This window comes from Bubalus bubalis, chromosome 24 (genome assembly GCF_019923935.1).
Source record: "Bubalus bubalis isolate 160015118507 breed Murrah chromosome 24, NDDB_SH_1, whole genome shotgun sequence".
NCBI classification, from domain to species: Eukaryota; Metazoa; Chordata; class Mammalia; order Artiodactyla; family Bovidae; genus Bubalus; species Bubalus bubalis.
In genome coordinates this window covers 33,612,288-33,628,478 of record NC_059180.1, presented here as the reverse complement: position 1 = coordinate 33,628,478, position 16,191 = coordinate 33,612,288, and the positions used below count along the sequence as shown (strand labels likewise).

General features: G+C 41.0%; 1 protein-coding gene across 1 annotated transcript in view; it reads right to left on the bottom strand.

Annotated features, from left to right (window-relative positions):
• Positions 1-16,191, bottom strand: part of GRIN2A (glutamate ionotropic receptor NMDA type subunit 2A) — a 435,347-nt gene that overhangs the window by 84,272 nt on the left and 334,884 nt on the right. The window contains exons 6-9 of the mRNA XM_025275634.3: positions 10,470-10,638; positions 10,231-10,384; positions 3,952-4,077; positions 100-329 (exon numbers count right to left, since the gene is read on the bottom strand). Of these exons, the coding sequence (XP_025131419.1) occupies positions 100-329; positions 3,952-4,077; positions 10,231-10,384; positions 10,470-10,638 (679 nt within the window). The remainder of the gene's footprint in view (positions 1-99; positions 330-3,951; positions 4,078-10,230; positions 10,385-10,469; positions 10,639-16,191) is intronic.

Below are 16,191 nucleotides of genomic sequence, written 5' to 3'. Positions count from 1 at the left end.
CCTTAGTTGGCTCTTGGAAAACTCACTGGAAAACATCCTCTGAGCGGGGAACACTTAAGATCAACTCCTCAGGCAGAGATGAAAGCAAAGTGACCTTACCTTTTTGTCACTGAGGCCAGTCACTTGGTCCACAAACTCCTCCTGGATCATGAAGGCAGCCAGGTTGGCTGTGTAGCTGGCCAGGAAGATGACGGCGAAGAAGGCCCACACGGACACCATGATCTTGCTGGTGGTCCCTTTAGGATTCTGGACAGGCACGGAGTTGTTGAACACCAGGCCCCAGAGGAGCCAAATAGCTTTTCCAATTGTAAAAGAAGGCCCATGGGGTGCTGCAAATGACAGGAAGGACATTCTCAGCGTGTCCTCCAAACACACACTTGGGAGCATGCACTGGCCCCAGCAACCCTGAAGGCTGTCAGAAGACAAGTGTATCTCATCACTGTCCCAGGACCACAACCACAAGTTCTTTTTTCTCTAAAAATTAGCGTTCTTCCCACATTTCTGTATTGCTGACTTTTTGCCACATTTCTTAAAAGAAAAGGAAAGAAAGGAAGACAGACAGAGGAAGGGAGGGAGGTAGAGGAGGGAGAGAAGAAGGAAGGGAAGAAGAAAGAAAGAAAGGAAGGAAGGAGGAAGGGAAGAAAGAAATTTACAAAGGAAGGAGGAAAGAATGAAGGAATAGAGGGAGGGAGGAAGGAAAGAAGAAAGAGAAAATGGTTATGAAAATTCAGGCTTGAATTAGAAGTAGTGTTATGACCTGTTTTAAATGTGGATTTAATTTGACTTCCTTTTGGTGGGTACACGGATGGCCTTACCAAAAAAACATGTGCCTATGGGCTGATTCGGTATGCATGTGTTGTGATATTGTATAAGAACCATGCAATTCAGAGGGACTGATGTTTGATATTCTAATCTGATTGTCCCTAGCAATGGCTCCTGTTCAAACTCAGATGTAAGATGTGCACAATGTAGAAATTAAACCAAACTAAAATGCTCTCCAAATGGAGACATTACGGAACCGAACAATAGCGCTTAATTCTCCTAACGCTTCACAGATGGGAGATATTTGGTTGCAGGGTCATTGAAAATGAACTCTGATATCACAGCACTTCTTCTCCCTCTGCGTATTCTTAAGATTCTTAAGTGTTCCTTGCAACAGACTTAACTAAAGAGGCAGAACAATATGCCAGAATTTATTGGGGAGGAGAATATGCAGGCTGTAAAACACACATGTTAGAGCTTTCAAGCTGTTTTTGTGCAAGGGAGAAAAAAAACTCAATTTATGCCCTCATTTCATGGGGGAAAAGAGTCTTCCTTTAACAGAAGGTTAATTTTTATGTCATTTAAGTAAATGAAGATATGAAAAAATGATCTACTTAGACTTCAGTTGGCGATGCACGTGGAGTGGGCAATAAATAAGAGGCAGAAGTGAATCCAGATTGATGGAAGCTATGAAGTTCTGGGCAGAGAGCCTAACTAGGAAGCAGGCTTTCTGTACATGGAGGGCAAACTCGGGCTACAGCAATACTTACAATATCCATATACAGCACATTAAAGAGAAGGCAACTAATTCTATTATCCTCAACCTCAAGCTCTGTGCTTTCTCTTTGCCTCATTTTATGAGCTTCTGGGCTTATACCCAAGAGGCTGAGAACTCTTTGCAAAAAATAATTAGAGTCGATCCAGTCAACTCCATGAACTACTTAATTTTATTAGGGTTGCCTGTTGATCAGAAGTGATATCTATTTGGGAATCAGTTGCAGGGTATCTGTCTGAGACATTTAGGAATTCCTGATTAAGTAGCCTGTTCCTGAATCATATAATTCCCGCCCCCCCCACCCCCCAAAGGACTGAAATGTAACAAAACTATTTTGTGCAAGGAAATAAGTAGCTGTCATTTCCTGAGAGTTTCTACATGTGGATGAGCAGAAACCAAAAAGCCTCCAGGTGATGGAAGGGCTGGGGAATTTGCACGCTAGATTCCTTCCTTCACAACAGTGTGTGCTCTGGCCAAAGGAGAATGTATTGTACATGTACATGTATTGTACCTTTGGGTAGTTTTTTATTAACATCTTCCAAAATACATGTCAAACGTGTCCGTTCACCTCCGTCTCCATCATCTCTGTCCAAGTCCAAACCACTGTAATTCTTTCTCTTGGAAACCTACAGCACCTTCCTTAACTAGTCTCCCTCTTTCTACATCATCCCGATAGAATGTTGTTCTTCACTCGCTCAGTTGTGTCCGACTCTGTGACCCCATGAACTGGGCAGCTTATATTGACAGATAATAACTTTGATGGATAGAAACTGACCTTTCTGCACTATACAGGTATGTATTCTGCCTTTTCCCTGCCACTGTATTTTGAAGAAAGTCTGAAATGCTTACCACTGACTTCGTCTTATACCACTGTCTACCTCACTTAGGTCTTTTCTGTTTCTTGGGCAGGTCAAGATTGATCCTGTGCCAAAGACTTTGTATCTGCTAAGATATAAGACTTTATAAAGCCTGCATAGAAGGCTTTTCCCTCAGTTTTCCATAGGTTGGAATCCTCATCCTTCAGGTCTCAACTCAAGCATCATCCCTTCCTGAAGCTCTGTCCTTCTTGATCATCACATTTAAGATGTGCTCAAATCCCATAATTTTTCCCCCGTCCTCTTGAAATTTACTACAATCTGTGATTATTCATGTATGCAGTTGACATATTATCTCCACAACTAAATTATCAGTTCTCCAAGGGTCAGGAACTCTCTATCCAATTTATCACATTACCCTCCTGCTCCAGTACTGGGCACTCAATAAATAATCATCAAATAAATGCATGAATTCACACACAACACAAACTCTGATTTTGCAAACATAAACATCTACTCTCCTGTAATATTATCACCCATAGAAAACTGCCTCAGGACCCAGTCTGTTGGAAAGCTTCTTACTAGGTTAATTACATTACCTGTTTAAGTGAAAGACTGGCAACTCTCCCACTTAAATACAACATGATTATTTAGAGCATTTTTACTCTGTTTGGTTGATGGGAGCTGATTTATGTGGTAATTACCACTCTTCAATGGTTAAGAAGGGGAGGACTTCAATAAAACTGAGTTCCCGAAAGATCCTCATGACCTGTTGGCTGTTTTCAACACTGAATCTTCCTAGTGGAAAGAACATATGGCAAAGTGCCTTGTTTTTTAATAACTGTACCTTGAAGATCTGCTATCTTCCATCATCTAAAGTCATTTTTCAGGAAACAGATTTGGTCTTGGCATCCTTCTGATACCATTTACTTAGAATGTGTTGTGCATTGAGAAAAATTCACTCAAAATTGTGTGATGTGTTTATGCATAAGGCTCAGGTGCGAGCCTCTTAATAAATTATAGCCAATGAATGCATCCCAATTCAATTTTCTGCTTACTGATTGCCACTTTATCAAGTACTTATGCACTAAAGTCAGGCATTTTCAAGAGGAAAATGTAACCAGGGAAAATCACCATTTTATCATTATATTTATCATCAAACGAATGTGAGCACAATTCAGAAGTTTAGAGAATGTTCTTAACCCAGATTCTATAAAACCATTTTCTTTGCATAGACTGAAGTTGAGATTCAATAGTGGTTTTAACATTTCTTTTGATGCACATTTTGAAAGCTAATTGCCAGAAAAAACTGCTTCAAATAAGCTTTCTCAACAAATACCAGCAGTATTTACCTAACAACTACTGACTCCACATTATAGCAAGCTTAAAAATGTCTCATGTTTTAAGTCTTGTCCTTCTTTTCAGTTGAAGGGACTAACCCATACCTGGATGGCACTGCACGTAGAATTAATGACACAGCATCATTAATATGATGGTATAGCAAGGCAGTGTAGGATCATGTGTTCTAAATCTGAAATCTTCACTGAAAGTCAATTAAATGGCATCAACTTTGAATCATGCATATGAAGGCAGGCTCACCTTTCCCTTTGGCTAGGTTTCTGTTGTATCCAACAGGACTGAAGTATTCAAAGACGAAGACAGCTATGGCTGAGACAATGAGCAGCATCACAAACATCATCACCCAGACGGAGGCGCTGAATGGTTCTGCAGATAAAAGAGGCCAGAGGGATGGAGACGTGATCAGTTACTCCTCCTCACAACCTGGGCAAGCAGGAAGCCTAGAGGTCCATTTTCAGATTCACTGAGAAACCCACTCTGGTATGAATTTTATCTTTCAAAAGAAGTTGTCATTGTGTCCTGCTTGAGGCTTGGTGACCCCATGGGCTGTAGCCCACTAGGCTCCTCTATCCATGGGATTCTCCAGGCAAGAATGCTGGAGTGGGTTGTCATTTCCTCCTTCAGGGGATCTTCCTGACCAAGGGATTGAACCTGCATCTCCTGCATTGGCAGGCAGATTCTTTACCACTGAGACACCTGGGAAGCCCTTGTCATCACTTATTCATACATTTAAATCATTCTCTACTCTACAAAATACTTGGGGTATTTTATAAGACTGTAAACAATAGGATAAAAATAGAGAAGAGCATATGACATTTTAAAAACCAGGTCAAGGATAATAAAAACAAAATAGAATGATAAAACCAAGGGAGAAAGTTAAAATGCAAATAAAGAGGCCATAGGGTCATAGGTAATTATAGCATCATCCAGGGAACCAAAGTTAAAGAGAAACAAGGCTAGACTCGAATAGTCAACCATAACGCTTCTGCAAACCAGCAGGAGTTTTATTTTCATTTTTATCTTAACACGCTGGAGGGATGATGTGTGGGGAATCCCAGAAGTAAAGGGAGAATTATAACCTGCAAGAAAAGGTTATAAAATTATGGGCGTGACAAGAATATTAGAAAGTCATAGTCTGCCCCCTCTGCTATTACTCTCTTCCTTTTACCTTCTGCTTCAGACAGATGAGATCTCTACAATTCAAAAATCTTGTTGAGGTTGGTAATGGGATTCAATGCAATTGAAAAGTCATTTGAGGATATTACAGTCACACGATAATTCAATGAGAACGCATCACTTAAAGATAGAGGCAATGAGGTAGTAGATGGATGGATGGTTATTTCCCCTAAAAATAGTTTTCATCAGTTCATTTTCGTGTGGGTGTCTCAGAAGGATAGGGCGAGACACAGGGTTCTAAATCTCAGATCACTTTAGAAAGGTAGGAGATATTATGTAAAATAAATTAACGTTTTTATTAAAACTGATCAAGAATATGAAACTGAGCTGAATGGAGCCATTTTATCCATGTATGACATAGATTTGCTAGAAAATCAACTGAGAATAACATTTTTTAAATGAACATAGCTCCACCTGATCGCATTTGGAGAAAAACTGCCCTTGGACACCAAGGAACTTAGAATTTTTTCATCATGAGCAAATATTTTCTAAGAATAAAATATAAAAAGCACAGTAATACCTCTGGAATAATAGACATTTTATTATTTTTGAATTTTTTTTCTGATGAAGCTTGTAATAATAATAAAGAACTAGGCTGAGAGCAGGCCACCATTTTATTAAAGTCTGTGATTACTTAACACAGGTCATCACAAATTCCAATGTAATGAGCTTATAATATATAATAAAAAGTTAATATGTCTGAAGCTTTGACTATATTGAATAATTTCAAAACCTGAAGGGATAATTTGTAATGCAGTTTGATAGCGCAAATATGTTAAGAAGCAATAGGTACAAACATAACTTACTTGACTTAAATATACAAAATGAGCTCAAAGAAATTAATAAGACTGTAACTGAAATTTATTTTATTTTTAACTTGAGTACAAATAACATCACGTCCCTGAAATCATAGCAATTTGGTAATGAGGTTTATTCAAAAAGGAAGAGACATAAATGGAAAATTAGGAGGTTAAAAATTACTTAATATTCAAGAATAGAGATGTTAAAGTAATTCTCCAAGCTGGATGTGCTAATGGCATAGTGTGTTACCAGAGGAGAATCATTGTAATGAGTAAAGGAGCATATACATGTAAAGTATTTGGTGGTGTGTTTTGCACTGTGTATATTCAGTTGCTTCAGTTGTCCCCGACTCTGTGTGACCCCATGGGCTGTAGCCTGCCAGGCTCCTCTCTCCATGGGATTTTCCAGGCAAGAATACTGGAGTGGGGAACCATGCCCTCTTCTAGGGGATTTTCCTGACCCAGAGATCGAACCTGAATCTTCTGTATTGCAGGAAGATTCTTTACCACTGAGCCATCAGGGAAGCCCTTGAACACTGTATACACATAACAAATTAAATGGAATAGCTGCTTGGTTCCATGGTTAAAGCCAGAATTGGTGGTGGTGGGTGGGGTGAGGTGCTGTCCAGGGTCCTGAAAAAGGAATACTAGTTTAAAACGTTGGTGTTTATTCACTAAGACGTCTCACAAAACTCACTGGAGTGTCTCACAAAACTCAAGAAACTAGTTTACTCAGTATATTTACCCATTAATCACAAAGAATGTTAAAAGGTATGAATCAACAGCCAGATGGAAAGATATAGAGGACAAGCTTTGGGGAAAGAGCATGGAGTTTCTATGCCCTCTCCAGGCACACTGCTCTCCCCATACTTTCACATGCTCAGCAACCTAGTAGCTGTCCCTTTGGATTTTTATTGAACCTTCATTACATAACTGTGCATGTGCTGAGTCACTAAGTCATGTCCAACTCTTTGGGACTCCATGGGCTGTAGCCCGCCAGGTTCCTCTGTCCATGGGATTCTCTGGGCAAGAATACTGTAGTGGGTTTCCATTTCTTTCTCCAGGGGATCTTCCTGGCCCAGGGATTGAACCCTCACCTCCTGCATTACAGGCACATTCTTTCCCACTCAGCCACCAGGGAAGCTCAGTTTAAAACATGCATGCTTATTAATCTGATAACTCCTTTTCTCTAAGGGTAATGAGGACATTATTAAAAATATTAGGGGAAATTCTCCCTGAATTCTTGTACACACAGGGCAGAATCTGAAAGACTGCAGTGAACTTCACTGGGCACCTGATATGTCCCAATCACTAACTGTTCAGAAAATCAGATGGAAAATGATCAAACAGCTTATCCCAGATGTTTTCTCACTTCGAAGTGATGACATCTGTCACTTGACTAGTGAGCATGACAGATTCTGCTGTAGAATTCTGGTTTCAGGTACCCACGAGGGTGGCTATTTCCAGACACCACACACACACACTCACACACCACAACAAAGCAAATCAGAACAATGGTGGGGCTTCCCAGGTGGCACTAGTGGTAAAGAATCCGCCTGCCAATGCAGGAGATGCAAGAGACGTGGGTTTGATCCTTAATCCCTGGTGTAGGCAACCCACTCCAGTATTCTTGCCTGGAGAATGCCATGGGCAGAGGAGCCTGGCGGCTACAGCCCATGGGGCCACAGAGAGTCGGACTTGACTGAGTGGCTGAGCACACAGAGCAGTCATGAGCTGCCATCTGTCAGGTCTACGATGTGACCCAGAAATATTTTGAGATAGCTCTGGATTACACTCTCTACTGGCTTAAAACAGACTCAACATCTGTCTGTGAAGGAACTTTAATCCAGAAGAGACTCCAGCTCAGTATGTCTGTGGATCGAAGATGCTAACCTTCTTGGAAAGTCTTTAGAGCTAACTGAATGGAAACACTGCGAGAGATGTCATCTTTGTCCTTGAAGAGTCACTGGTTACATTTTCACACAAAAGCTCAGAGGCATTACCTACAAGTGTTTCCGATGTGAGTTAATGGAGTTTTCGGAGGAAAGAGAATAGGAAGTAATGAAGAGCAATGCAATCAGATTGCGAATGTTTGGCTCTTCCAGATGACTGAGCCAGTGAATGGAAAAATGTAGCTTAGCATGGTTCATTATGACTTTCAAAACCTACAGATAATGACCGTAAATGAGGGGGTGCAAGTCAATCGAATAGGGATGCAATTTGGTGACTAGGAAGAATATTAAGCCTACTGTGTAAAAACAGCATTGAAAACAGATTCCTCTGCTTACAATTTATTTTATCTTTTAAGGTGCAGTAGGAAGAGTGGGGTGGAAAAGAGGTTTATTTAAGTTGAGCAAAAATATTTGACTTTTACGGAAATGTTCTACTAATGCAGGTAAAGATAAAAATCTAGGGAAACTGGGTTGAGGCCAGATTCAATATCAGTGACCCATATTTAAAAGACAAGTCAGTTGATATATTTTTTTTCCCTCTTTGATTGAAGTGGATCAAAATTTCTCTGTAGTTCATTAAGGAGATGAGTGGATAGTTTGTGATAAGAAACGATCTCTTTCCATTTCTTTCATGAAATCCCTTCCTCCAACCCTTTCTTAACCTCTAGGGCCAAAGATTTCCATTAAAGGATCCAACAGGAGTAGTGAGAAAATGATTAGGGGTGACTAATGTGAGAGTATATCTGGTAACTACGAACAGTCTGCTCATGTCGTCAATGTCAGTGACTAGTATTTTTCATGATACAGTGAGGCTTCTTTATTAAGATAATCACTAGCCATATCAGAAAGTGAAAAAGTGTTAGTTGCTCAGTCATGTTCAACCCTTTGTGATACCATGGACTGTAGCCCACCAGACTCCTCTGTCCATGGAATTCTCCAGGCAAAAATACTGGAGTGGGTTGCCATTCCCTTCTCCAGGGACTTTCCCAACCCAGGGATCAAACTCATGCTTCCTGCCTTGCAGGCAGATTCTTTACTGTCTGATCCATATCAGACACAGGCCCAAAAGGAATCTAATGAGGTGTGTATTTGTCAAGGTCCATGTTACTCCAACAAAGGTTACAAAAACTGAGATGAGTGAAAAATCAAATCCAGTGAGTGGTAAGGATTTCAACAGTTTAAATGGATTATCAAAAATGATAACAGTAAATCCGTATGTGTCTGTGAGTCAGGCAGTATCCAAAATCCTGTTAGTCAGTATTTCACTCGAGAGAATAAGCACAGATGCTAATACCACATATCAATAAAGACAGTGGAAGGGTAAGACAAGGGGCTTGGGGCTAGTGTCCACAAATTGGTCCTAGCCTGCATTTCAGTTCTCTAATAAAGCTTTTCTTTTTTTTATTGGAAAAAAATGTAAGAAATTCACTTAACCTTAGAAAGTGAAGTGGAAGTGTTAGTGTCCGACTCTTTGTGACCCTAGGGACTGTAGCCCCCCAGGCTCCTCTGTCCATGGAATTCTCCAGGCAAGAAAACTGGAGTGGGTAGCCATGCCCTTCTCCAGAGAATCTTCTCAACCCAGGGATCGAACCCAGGTCTCCTGCCTTTCAGGTGGATTCTTTACTGTGTGAGTCACTGGGGAAGCCCACTTGACCCTACTCTGTTTTCCCTTTCTCATGCAGTTTTCTTCTAGGGCATCAGTGTTTGTCTCAACCTTGCCAAATTTGGAATGTTATATGGGAATGCCAAGGGGAAGTTAATCTGAACCCTATGATCTTTAAGACAGCCACTCTCAAAACCTATTTATGATGACAAAACATTCAGCACAATGATTTCCTTTAAAGAAAAAATTTAAAATGCTTGGCTATGTCCCATGCAGCTTCATCTACACCAACCAGGTTACCGAATGCATAGGTGCTAAAGAAAACTAGATGATAAAAAAAAATTGGAACTACCTTGGTTTAAAAAGTACAAACCTTTAATGTAAAAACATAAATTTATGAGGTAGTTAAAAGGAGAGTAAGAAGAATTTCCTCCCTTATAAGCCATTCAGCTTAAAGGATAGTCACATTTAAAATATGATTCCATTAATTTTAAAATGGTATATCCTCTTCAGACTGCTTCTGTTTTGTTTGTCGGAGTCCTGGTATAAATCATCACACAGTCATCATTATTTTTACTCTCACATCCAGTAAATAAATGACTGTCATTCTAATGAGGGATGGAGGATGGGTATGTGGCTGCTAAATAAAAGTTTATGAGCTGACTTAAATTAACTGTGGGCCGACAGGTTTATTTTTTAAATGCTTTCAAGGCTCTAAGCAATATATCTCCTAATCTATATTCTAGATTATCAAGGGCAGTATCTGAATATGTGATTGTATTTTTAGTGGCTATTTCCAAGTTAAAGATAAATGAAAGATGTTAACTGGGGTAAAATTGGGATAATTCAAATGCAAGATGCTTTCAATATGCTCATGTGGTTAAATGGAACTGAACAAGGTCCTAACTGGTCCTGCCATTTGAGCAAATGAGACGGAAGAGCTGTGACTCCTCACAGGAAGGCAACCGTGGCCACGAAGTTCACATACCTAGAAAAGCAGAAGGTGAGACGGTGCCGTTACTTCTGGAAACCATGACGCTGATTCCTGTCTCCACGAAGGGCACAGAGAAATCCACCACTTCGGAACGTTCCTCATTGATGGTGAGTGAGCCGACGGCCATGACCGCCCGATGGTAGACCACCTGGACGGAAGGCCAAAAAAAAGAACCATCTTTACCTATCCTTCCCACCATCCCTGAGGGCCCAGGGGATGAAAAGATGGCTTACCTCCCCAATCATCCCGTTCCACACGTTGTTCACTTTTTTGCCGTGCTTCCCGTTGGTCACCAGGTAAAGGTCATAGGTGAACTTCACCGTTCTGGAAAGCTTCTTGAGGATATCGATGCAGAACCCCTTGCAGCATTTTTTAACGTTCATGCCTTCATTGGTCGAATTGCTGTAGAGAAAATCCCAGGATGGTAGAGGATGAGTAGTGGAAAATGTGTTCACGGTCATTATCCTCACTGTTCTGCTGTTTTTCACATGGGAAATTGAGGCTTAAAATGAGGAAGTGGCTTTTCCAAGGACGAGCAGTAGGTTTATGACAGCAAAAGTAGAAAGTGTTCTTAATGATGACAGTAATTGTGACAACATGTTATGTTTATTGAGCATTTATTGTTTGCTAGGCACTGTGATAAATGCTTTATAATTCTTGGATTAATCTTCATGACATTTCTCTTAATTAGGTAGTATTCAGATCCCCATTATACAGATGAGAATTACTACCTCTTATTTTTTAAAGCTTGTAAGACATCAAACCTCTTTAGATCAGTTTAGTCATCTGATCTAAACTGAATTATTTAAAAAAAAAAAACTGGAAAATGGAGGAGAGGAAGACATGAAATTATCAGAGCAAGGAGAGTTTTGCCTTATTCTTTCACTAAAGATAGAGGTTAGCAACAAAAGGGGAGAGAAAGGGGTGCCTTACTTCCTTAGGAAAGGCACTTCCCTTGCTGAAGAAAACTAGGAATTCTCAGCTAAGAATCAGGAGACCTGGGGTCTACTCTGTGCCTGAGCCTATCGACTTAATGTTTCTTGATTGAGTCCTATGTCAAATGAAGGCTCATAACATTTTCCCTACATGGCGGGAAGGGTAAACGGTGACATTATTAAATAGCAATGCCCTTCATCAGGAAAAAGCGCTATTAAAATACAGAAGGCATTGCTGTCTTAAAACCTATTGAAACCTACCCAGGTTACACTCGTTGCTTCGTACCAGCTACTGTGCTTTATTTACTTGACCAAGTCTTACTCAAAGGACACCCACAGAAAAACCAGAAATGCTTTTAAAAGGGGAGGAAACTGAGGTCTTCCGAGTTGATAATAAAAAACTATTTAAACAAGTCATGTGGGAAGATCAAGACCTCTCTGGGCAATGCACTTGGTTCCACCTTGCTCTGGGGCGTTGCATTCGCAGGACGCCCTGACGCTGACACATGCGTATCACGGGATACACGCTGCCTGAATATTCCATTGCTGGCACATCCAAGTACTAAAATGAACTATTGCCGAAGCACTGAAATGATGTTTACAGAATTCTAACAGCGTAATAGGAAAATACTTATGTTTCCATATCACATGATAAAAGTAGGTTACACAGTGATACATACAGAATAGTCAAAGCGATATAAAAACAAATGAGCTTATGATGTAGTTGGATGGAAAAACAATGAAATAGGAAGCAGAGCTATTTTTGAATGGTAAGACATGTCTTTCTTTTTTCATATTTTTAGTTCCCCCCCTCCCAAATTGTCTGGAGTGAGTATATACCATATACATAATTGGCTAACCACACGCACATATTAAGCACTATTGGTATACATCTATATCCAAGAATAAGGATATATTTGACAATCTAACTTTGAATAATGGAAGTGAGTTGCAGAATAAAACCTTCCCCCCACCCCAGTTATTTCTTTATCTCAGGGTCACAGATCACCTATCCTAAATTGCTCTCTTCACCACTGCCCCTTCTCATCCTGTTTTTGAGTTCTGCTCAACTGACTTGCATCTGCCAGCCAGGACCACACAGAGACCTCACTCTCCAGCCTTGAGGCTGGACAACCTGCTCGGGCCCTGCTGCCCTCAGCCTGGGGGCTGGGGGAGGCCACACCGCATATATTTACAGATGACGGACGGTTGGGGGACTTAATTCTGTAATACAACAGGAAGTAGGGACCTTTCCTCTCCCCACTGATTTCTCAGAGCAGAAAGGGTCAAGCTGGAGTTGCGACTGCCATAAATACAGAAGCATGTACATTCAATTAATGGCATGTCCAAATATGAGTTTCTTCTTGGTATCTATGGCTCTTTGAAAAACATGCCCATATCAAATTCTCTATTTTTCTCTTTGGCCACTATAGGCTGTGCATCAGTGCCTCTTTAGCACCTCTTTTCATCTGTATCCCCTTCATTCTCTGCTTCTTCCCTTATTCTGTTACAGTCTTTTCCTTCACCTGGGACAATCTGGACAGGAGTTAAGGTTTAAGGTTCAGGGTCACAGCCATATAGGGGCCTCACTGCTTCTTTGACCTCACTGGGAACCTCAGTCAGCCTCTAAGCTAATTATTCCCCAAGTTCCCTAACACTTAGTGCATTCTAGATGCCAGTGGTCACTGATGTATTTTCACCCCACAAGCACCCCTGAGTAGCTACTCTGTGTAAAGACATGGAACGAGATCCTGGGGACGTGGAGTGAAAAAGACAAGCAGAAAGTTGCACTAGTTGGATTTCACATGGAAATGATGTGAACACAGACCACACTGGGGACCTGCACTGGTTCTATCACAGACCTTGGGTGTATGTGGAGGCGGCATGACAACGACACGGACGTCTGAGAATCTCCGTTCTCCGCCATTACCCAGAAGACAGGGAGACTCATCGAAACATACAGGGAGACGGATCCAATAAATCACCAGTTCTCGGCTCTACCATTTCCCAGTGTGGCCAGTGGATGTGCCTTGCAAGTCAGACAGAATTTCAAATCCTGGGTCTGCCCTTAACAAGCATGGAAATTCAGACGGGTCTCTTCATTCACAGACTTTGATTTACATACTCGTACATGGAGAAAGCTGATACCTACCTTGCATAATAGTTGGAAAAATTAAAGTATCTAAAGTACCTCTCACATAAGTGATTGAAAATACATTCCCTCTCTTCTCACCAACGATTTGACAGTTTAGGGGATTAACTGGCAGTATAGCCATTTAATAGAAAGATATATCTGAATGCAGAGTTCCAAAGAATAGCAAGGAGAGATAAGAAAGCCTTCCTCAGTGATCAATGCAAAGAAATAGAGGAAAACAATAGAATGGGAAAAACTAGAGAACTCTTTAAGAAAATTAGAGATACCAAGGGAACATTTCATGCAAAGATGGGCACAATAAAGGACAGAGACAGTATGGACCTAACAGAAGCAGAAGATATTAAGAAGAGGTGGCAAGAATACACAAAACTATACAAAGAAGATCTTAATGACCCGGATAACCATGATGGTGTGATCATTCACCTAGAGCCAGACATCCTGGAGTGCAGTCAAGTGGGCCTTAGGAAGTATCACTATGAACAAAGCTAGTGGAGGTGATGGAATTCCAGCTGAGCCATTTCAAATCCTAAAAGATGATGCTGTGAAAGTGCTGCACTCAATAAGCCAGCAAATTTGGAAAACTCAGCAGTGGCCACAGAACTGGAAAAGACCAGTTTTCATTCTAAACCCAAAGAAGGGCAATGCCAAAGAATGTTCAAACGACCACACAATTGCACTCATCTCACATGCTAGCAAAGTAATGCTCAAAATTCTACAAGCCAAGCTTCAATAGTATGTGAACCAAGAACTTCCAGATGTCCAACCTGGATTTAGAAAAGGCAGAGGAACCAGAGATCAGATTGCCAACATACACTGGATCACAAAAAAGCAAGAGAGTTCCAAAAAAACTTCTGATTCACTGACTGCGCTAAAGCCTTTGACTGTGTCAATCACAACAAACTGTGGAAAATTCTTAAAGAGATAGGAATACCAGACCACCTTACCTGCCTCCTGAGAAACCTGTATGCAGGTCAAGAAGTGACAGTTAGAGCCAAACATGGAAAAATGGACTGGTTCCAAACTGGGAAAGGAGTATGTTAAGGCTGTATATTGTCACCCTGATTATTTAACTTATATGTAAACTACATCACGCGAAATGCTGGGCTGGATGAAGCACAAGCTGGAATCAAGATTGGCAGGAGAAATATCAACCTCAGCTATGCAGATGACACCACCCTTATGGCAGAAAATGAAGAGGAACTTAACAGCCTCTTGATGAAAGTGAAAGAGGAGAGTGAAAAAGTGGCTTAAAACTCAACATTCAAAAAACTAAGATCATGGCATCTGGTCCCATCACTTTATGGCAAATAGATGGGGAAACAATGGAAACAGCAAGAGACTTAATTTTCTTGGGCTCCAAAACCACTGCAAATGGTGACTGCAGCCATGAAATTAAAAGATGCTTGCTCCTTGGAAGAAAAGCTATGACAAACCTAGACAGCATATTAAAAAGCGGAGACATTATTTTGCTGACAAAAGTGCCTAGTCAAAGCTATGGTTTTTCCAGTAGTCATGTATGGATGTGAGAACTGGACCATAAAGAAGGCTGAATGCCAAAGAATTGATGCTTTTGAACTGTGGTGTTGGAGAAGACTCTTGAGTGTCCCCTGGACTGCAAGGAGATCAAACCAGTCCATCCTAAAGGAAACCAATCTTGAATATTCAGTGGAAGGACTGAGGCTGAAGCTGAAGCTCCAGTACTGGCCCAATGTGAAGAGCTGACTCACTGAAAAAGGCCCTGATGCTGGGAAAGAATGAAGGCAGGAGGAGAAGGGGACGACAGAGGATGAGATGGCTTGGATGGCACCACCGACTCAATGGACATGAATTTAGGCAAGCTCTGAGAGCTGGTGAAGGACAGGAAAGCCTAGCATGTTGCAAAGAGTCGGACACAACTAAGCTCCTGAGCAACAACAAATAGCCATTTATCCCTACATATCAAATTAGATAGCTGTTCCTCAATTTTCTATTTGTGTCTTAACACTCAACTAAAGCAGATTAGAAGAAAAGTCTGTTTTCTCAGCTCATTTCCTACTACCTGATTTTTTAGAAGACTGATCTGTGTCCTCAAGATCCCACCATTTACCAGAAGTGATAGACAAAGGGCTTTCCCTGAAAGAGTATCACCAAGAAAAATGAACACCATCATGTTGTCTAATGGGAGTTCTCAATGGAACCAATCACCCTGCCTCAAAGATGTTATCTTTAGGAAATGCAGTTGATCTAATCTGTGTTACAGTGGGATTAATGGATCCTAGTTATTTTCTATTGCGTTCAGGCAAATCAAAGACACCTAGAGGCACAGCAAGCTTCTCATGTCACCAAGTGGGAAAAGGAAAACTGCAAGCCACCACCTTCCACACCGCCACAAAATGTGAATCTGAACCAGTTAGTCGGTTTATACTGTTCAGTTGAAAAGTCGATTCTTTTAAAGACAGTAATATATCTGTAGGCTCATTTCCTCCAGACCATGCGTCTCAGGACTCGGTGATCTACTGTTTTCAGCTCCAAGGCTTCTGATTTTAAAGACTTTAAACTGCAATGATTGAGTGTGAAGCATAAGAGGCCCGGCCTGATTGGCCTTACTGAAGCAGGCGAGATATTGTTATCATAAAGGAGGTGCCCCAGTGGGGTTAGACTCTTTGCTTCGTGTCAGCTACTCTGCTTTCTTCATCTGGACAAGTTCAAAGACCCAGTTCATCTGGCCATCTGCTCAAAGAACACCCACCGAAGTCAAAACCTCCTTTGTCAACTTTCCCACATAATCCCTTCTATTGGGTTCATTTGGGTTTTTTCCATGGAAACACTCTAATGAACTTTTGGGGTGATCCAATATCATTCCCCCCACCCCCTATCCCAAGCTCA